We start from the raw sequence: 7187 nt of genomic DNA on the forward strand, positions 1-7187 counted from the left end.
AGCCAAAGCACCGACATGGAAAGAAACCCCCTCTCTGTTCCTTACTCAGTCTGTAGGAGTTCAATTGCCAGCACGCATCGCTTCCAGTAGACACAGAGCACGTCTTGACCTGTTTGCCCAGTCCAGATAAATCAACAGAAGTTGAATTCAGAAGCCCTAATAATTGCAGAAAACTACTCATAAATGAGCTACAGGGCAACAATTATCTATTGAAATTTTTAGATTAGAGAAGCCCTCTTTTCCTGGATGAAAAATGAATTAAATTAGTGAAATAAATTATTTGCTGCAAAGTACTCATAGTACTCATTTTGTTCCTGTTTGCTGCTCTGCAATGTGTCTGATAAAAAACATTTGTCAAGTAAGCCCGTCTCACTCTTACAAAACCAAGTTTTTAATTCATTTTGATTTTTCCTGACCCTTCTTTGGATCATGTACATTTGTCAAAGTGGATTTAAAATGCTACCAGATCTCTAACATTTGACAGGCACACTGAAAGGTGTAAAGAACTCTGAAAAGGTGCAAGACGAGGGAGAATAAAGCACAAGGATTTTAGCAGCAACGCTAAGTAAAGTCTTTATAAGGACTGATCTGGCATTTCAAAAATAGTTTCTTCCCAACCTTTAGAGAATGTGCTGGTATTTATCATTTGAGAGGAGCTGATTTCACCTTTCAAACTGAACAATGTATGTACTAATCCTGTGTGCCTATTTTGCAGGTGTTCTATAAAATTACGGGGGGGAGAGAAGCCTTTTTGGATATGAAGGTGGTGCTTTCTGTGTTGGTCGTGCTGGACTGTACATTGATTTCTTATCATTACCTGGAGAAAAGTCAAAAGGTCACTGGAATGAATCATTGATCAAAGAGAGTACGTGTCTGAGATGGTTAAATCTGAGGACTTAAATCTAAAGAACCTATTTCCCTACACTAGTTCATCCTGACAACATTTTAAACCTAACTTTCCCAGATCTCAGCTTTGTTTTGCAAGAACTGGTAGTCAATCCTATCCACATTTTCCCCTATGCAAGCATGTCACTGCTATTAGCATCTTAAAATTTATTGTGCTAAAATCAAACTAAACTACTCATGTTAGTGGGCAAAGAAGTCCCAGGTAGGTAAATATTTATTGCTGAACCCACAAAACCTAGGGTTTTTCCAGATCTCCAGGGTGTCTCTATTGTCCCAAGAAGCTTGCAAGTAACTTATATGTGCCTGGAAAAAAATTCAAGGGACACCTTATATTACACCCACACTATGCAATACCCTCAGGAACACATGAAGGTGACACCAGCCTCCAGAGATCAACAGTGTGACTCAGGTGTAGACTAATAGATATTACCCTTTTCCCGAGACTGTCACTTGAATAAGGTGACCAACCCCTGCAGTTATTGTTTCTTGCCCTCTGTACTGTTCTGCAGCAAGATATGAGTGACAAAACCCAGGCATTTGAAGAAGATTATGGAGCCATGGTTCACGCACAGCTTATTCCTTCCTGTGAGACTGGATGTTACATTTACTGGGTGACTACAACAGAGCAGCAAGAACCCACTTCCCTGGGCTTCAGTCTTTGCATTATGAATTTGTGCATGGATGTGTGTGGCGGACAAAGGGCTGCATTCCTCTGTTTCGTAGGTTTCTTGCAAGTCTTTCTCTATTATGAATTCACCTCTTCCTTCTCATATTTTCACTCTCAATCATGCAAGAGCTCAGGAACAAGGAAGGTCATTGGAAGGTCTGGGAAGGGGCTGTATCAGTGATTTTAACTCATGGCTTGTGCTCCGCCAAGTGTCATGAACTACCTCCAAGGGGTATTCATAAGGTACTTGAGGCTATGTGCATACTTCATGTCAAGATGAAGTCTGGTGCACAACCTCTGACTAATCCCTCATAAACTTCCAGCAAGAGATTGGAAATGGAGCACAGCATTGCTCACCAGGGTCCCCCTCACTGGGTTACGCAGGCATGAGGACAACAGGCACATGACAGCTCTCACCTTGCTCCCAGGATGGACACAAGCCTAAGGAAACAAACAGTCAGATTTGCCCCTCTCTATTCCCCTCCACTTGGAAGCTTTTCAGAAGCCAGTAAATTGGAAAAGGTAAAAACTTCCTGCTGTAGATCATTCTGCTGTGGCAAGAAATGGTTAACTATTTAACTGTGGGTTTTGTTAGATCAGAGCCCTTGGGACCCACTAAAATGAATTGTATAGTCAGATTTATACATTTAAGAGCATGTTTTTAAGACCCTTCCTGCTTTTCAGGGTCCAGGGAACAAATGTCCATCAGATCCTGGAATTTGGAGAAAACAAAGTTAAAAGGAAATGCTTTTTATTCCACTTCTACTTGTTAAGTGCTGGGTGAAGTACAAAAGCACTATTGCTGGTAAATAGCATTCACCAAGTTGTAAATTGCTTAAACCCTTATCAGGGTCAGTTGACTGCAGATCAAGAAAACACGGCTAAAACTGAGGACACAGAGATTTGGGAAACATGTGCAGAGTGCAGGGAAAGTTTTGCTCCACAGCTGCAGAGAAAACTTTATGGTCTCTGCTTGGTTCTCAATGACACCAGTACAAATCTACAGTAACTCAATGTCCTGACAGAATTACTCTAAACTTGCTTCAGTCCCTCTGAGAGCAAGATTTATGTCATGCATTTATTCCAAAACACAGTATTTTTTTCCTGTGGCTTCTGCCATCAGAATAAATCGATTGTGTGTCTTTCTACAGATCTGAATGACTTCATACACTATTATGTTTTGTATTTGATTAAAAGAATTGTTTTTAAAAATCGTTAAAGTGCATGTTGGTACAGAAATGTGTATTTTACAGCGAGGCGGGCGTATAAATAGCTGAGCTGTGTTTTCTGTGTAGCTGGTGCTTTGCTGGGTTTCACCAGAAGAGGGTAGAGTTTGGAAGGGACTCCTCGCAGCCTGGGCTCCTTATTGTGTTGGGAAACAGCAAAGGGAAAACAAGCACAAGTTTCTCCTCTGCATGCTTGCACCGACTGACTGTGTGCAAGAGTCAGCAGATAAACTCTGGAAGACCTTAAAGTAAAAAGAAAACGGAAAAAGAAACAAAATTCAAAAGCAGCTTTCTAGGGAAATCTGTGGAATCGAACAGAGAAGCTGCAACAGTTTTCTGTGGGCTCACCCTGCTGATTGTCTCTCTGAGAACTGTCACTCACTGCACGTTGCATTAATCAGAGCACAGGATTTATTTCTCGGCCGTGACTTCCAACCTGTGAATAAATATCACTTTTAGAGAGAGAATGGGACCTGAAAAGACTCTCGAGCACTGAACAGAGGGGTGAGTTTTATTAAATGGCTTCTTCTCTTTCAAATCTGCTGGAGCTTTCTAACATCCTGCTTGCAGGCACAGCAGCCTGATGACTTGTCTTTTCCCTGCCGCTTGTTGCATACCTCAAGAGGCTTTCCTGACCGCAGGTTTATTTCTGTAACCTTTCCCACCACTACTCCGGGTCAGTTCGGTAACATTTGCAATAGAGCTGACTCGGTGCTGATTTGCTTTCATGAGACATTAAAACCACAAAGCTTTGAAACCAAACAGCAGGCTAAAAATCAAGTAAAATCCATTACAATTAAAATGGCAGGTGACTCTAGGTTTCCAGATGTGGACACTGACGGATCAGAAAAAAATGAAGAAACGGAGATTGTTGTCAATGTCGGTGGGGTAAGGCAGGTGTTTTATGGAGATAAACTGAATCAGTACCCAGAAACACGGCTGGCAGAGCTGATCAACTGTTTATCGGGGGGATACGATAGCATATTCTCCCTCTGTGACGACTATGATCCTGTAAAGAGAGAGTTTTACTTTGACAGAGATCCAGATGCTTTCAAATGCATTATTGATGTGTATTACTTTGGGGAAATTCACATGAAGAAAGGAATATGTCCCATATGTTTCAAGAATGAAATGGAATTTTGGAAAGTGGATCTGAAATTTTTGGATGACTGCTGCAAAACTCATCTAAGTGAAAAAAAGGAGGAACTGGAAGAAATAGCCCGAAGGGTGCAACTGATTCTGGATGACTTGGGAGTAGATGCCTCGGAAAGTCGCTGGAAAAAGTGCCAAAAATACATCTGGAAATTTCTGGAGAAGCCAGAATCATCCTACCCAGCTCGAGTGATTGCTGTTCTGTCCTTTCTGTTTATTTTGATATCCTCCATTGTGATGTGTGTGGGGACCATCCCTGACCTGCAGGTCATAGATGCGGAGGGGAACCGTATGGAGCACCCGACCCTGGACAGCATAGAGACAGCCTGCATAGGCTGGTTTACCGTGGAGTATGTGCTGAGGCTTATCTCCTCTCCCAACAAACTCCACTTTGCCCTGTCTTTCATGAACATTGTTGATGTGCTGGCAATACTTCCTTTCTATGTCAGTCTGACCTTGACCCACCTGGGAGCCAAGCTCATGGAGCTGAGCAATGTCCAGCAGGCTGTCCAGGCACTGCGCATCATGAGGATCGCGAGGATTTTCAAGCTTGCACGGCACTCCTCGGGGCTCCAGACTCTAACGTATGCCCTGAAACGCAGCTTTAAGGAGCTCGGGCTGCTCCTCATGTACTTAGCTGTTGGAATCTTTGTCTTTTCTGCCCTGGGTTATACCATGGAGCAAAGTCACCCCGAAACTTTATTTAAAAGCATCCCTCAGTCATTTTGGTGGGCAATCATTACCATGACCACAGTTGGATATGGAGACATATACCCTAAAACAACACTAGGAAAACTGAATGCTGCCATCAGTTTTCTTTGTGGGGTGATAGCAATCGCCCTTCCCATTCATCCCATCATTAACAACTTTGTCAGGTATTATAACAAACAGAGAGTTTTAGAAACAGCTGCCAAGCATGAATTGGAACTGATGGAGCTAAACTCAGCTGAGGTGAAAGCCGCAAGCTTCAAAAGTGAACTAGAGGATCTTGCAAGGGAAGGCAAGGATGGTCCTTTTTATAGCAGCCGGTTAAAAGTCTCCCACAGTGACACCTTTATTCATCTCCTGTCAGAAGAGAAACACTATAGGACCAGGCTTCAAAGCTGCAAATAAACTGTGAGTTGTTGTCAGTGCTAAACTATAGATCGAGACAACCTGACAATCAACTACTGAAGACTCGTGGAATCTGTCAGAGTTGGGAGGGAGCACTGCTTTGCTTTTCCAACGTGAATATAAATTAACCCCATGATATCTCCATCAAGAGTTGGTAAGGTTTTGCCATTATTACCCAAAATAAAATAGTAGAACTCCATTGAGATCAGACTTCTTATGATGAGTGCATTCAAACAAAACCCATTTGTAACCATTTTAGAGACTGAAAAGTCCTTCCTGATCGGTAAATGTTCGATGATCTGAATGTGCAACCTTGCCACATCAGAACTCTGTACCTGTGACAATAAAGAGCAGCATCACACAGACTGTGTATTCCAGGCTGTCTTCAATGTCTTTGCAGCTAGGAGAACTGCTCCTTAAAATATTAAAGCAACCTCTCACTTGTATTAGATTCAGGTTTACAACAAAACTTTACAAACAGTTTCAGCATAGAAATTCTGAAAGTGTGAGCATCTACCGTGTGCAGAATATTGGACTCAATGAATTATTTCATTTTTGTGAAATGTAATTTAGGGTCAACTTTTTGGATAGGTTTCTGTTCTTCTTTCCAGAAAAAACGTGATTTTCAATGGGACACGAAGCTATTTTGGGGGCAGAGATGTAGAACAGAATCAATGTATTTTAAGGAGCAAAATTTAAAAAATATTTGTTCTAGCTTTTAATTTCTACATAATAATTTATATGTGCAGGCGTACTTCAGGAAGAATTTATAATCAAGTAATTTTTAAAGCTATGTTAATTCATTTTAATTCACTGTTAAAGCAAGAGAAGTTTCTAGGGCAGTTGAATACTTCTAAATAAGAAACTTTAGCTTTTTGAAAGTAACTGTAGAGAAAGTTTCAATAAAAATAGTATAGCCTCCAGTTGACTTATGGTAAAAGTATCTATCTGAATGAACATATTACTAGTTTATTTTTTTTTCTGAAAAAGCACATCCCACCCCTACAATAACTGCACGGTTTTGCAAATATTAGTTTGCAGAGGTAGCAGGCACTAATCAGTATCTTATTCATTCATCAGCATATTAATCAACACCAGTGTGCAGCTACTATCCTTTCCAAAAGCAAGTGCCATCCACACGAGCATTAATTTGGCTCATGTAATGACTGCAATGTATGGGTCTGGTCCCTATCAGAGAAATTAATTGAAACTAGGAGTGATGCCAGATCAAAGGTGAGGGGAGAACTGGCACACATGTGTACTTACATATGTTAAAAGTAGGATCCAAAATGATTAAAAGGCTAGAGTAGTTGTCCTTATTTGTTCCCTTTAGTGCTGAGCAGCCCCTTGCCCAGATGAAATGCAGCAGCATGACCATTCTCTGAGACCCCCACGCAGGTCCTTGGGACTCTTTTCCTGGGACGTGGGCAAACAATGGGGCTGTGGCATCCACCCCACAGGCACAGTGACTGGAGGGGCACAGAGCTGCAGCGTGGGCTCTGTGCTCTCTCCTGGCACCTTGTTTGGCCCCAGCCCCTGGCAAAGGCATACGTGTTAGCCGGTGGGAAGAGCCCTGTCCTGCTGGGAGCAGGGAGCGGTGGTGGTGTGTAGGGGCCGGGCAGGCATACGGAGATGGGCAGCCTTTTCCTGGGAACACTGCCACTGCCTGCTCTGCCGGTCTCCTGACATGGACATCAACCCCTGGGTCCCCCAGGCTGAAGCCCCTTCCCAGCACTACCCCTTACACCCTGAGTTGCTCACCTCCAGGGACACTTACTCTGGGTCCCTGTGCCCCAGCCCCATGCCAGACCTACCACCCTCTTCCTCAACCCTGTTACCATGTCCTGCCTTACATACCCACATCAAGTAAGATAATTCAAAGCAACCTCTAAACCTTTCTGTACCAGAATCCTTCCACCAGCCTTTGTCCCAGATTCTCTCCTGCCTAAGGCCAACATCCCATCTGAGTGACCTCCCCAGCCCAAGCATCCCTTCACCCCTATTCTCCCCTCTGCATCCCAGCTCTCAGCCTATAGACCTTCTCAATCTTTCTTGTCTGCTGAGACCTGTTCCTTCCTTGACACCAGTCTCAGTTCTGCTCCCACTAGCTGCCTGGCCAGGAC

At 43.0% G+C, this 7187-nt stretch overlaps 1 protein-coding gene across 1 annotated transcript; it reads left to right on the top strand.

Annotated features, from left to right (window-relative positions):
* The first annotated feature begins 2874 nt into the window (after nt 1–2874).
* Nucleotides 2875–5429, top strand: KCNF1 (potassium voltage-gated channel modifier subfamily F member 1). The gene has a single exon (XM_033009984.2). It carries the CDS (start codon nt 3601–3603, stop codon nt 5062–5064), a length of 1464 nt encoding a protein of 487 aa, XP_032865875.1. The 5' UTR covers nt 2875–3600; the 3' UTR covers nt 5065–5429.
* Nucleotides 5430–7187: the final 1758 nt, after the last annotated feature.

Source organism: Tyto alba, unplaced genomic scaffold (genome assembly GCF_018691265.1).
Source record: "Tyto alba isolate M040663 unplaced genomic scaffold, T.alba_DEE_v4.0 Super-Scaffold_40, whole genome shotgun sequence".
Classification (NCBI taxonomy): domain Eukaryota; kingdom Metazoa; phylum Chordata; class Aves; order Strigiformes; family Tytonidae; genus Tyto; species Tyto alba.

Excerpts from the sequence above, each read along its gene's own strand:
- KCNF1 (XM_033009984.2), top strand. The coding sequence starts at position 3,601 with ATGGCAGGTGACTCTAGGTTTCCAGATGTGGACACTGACGGATCAGAA.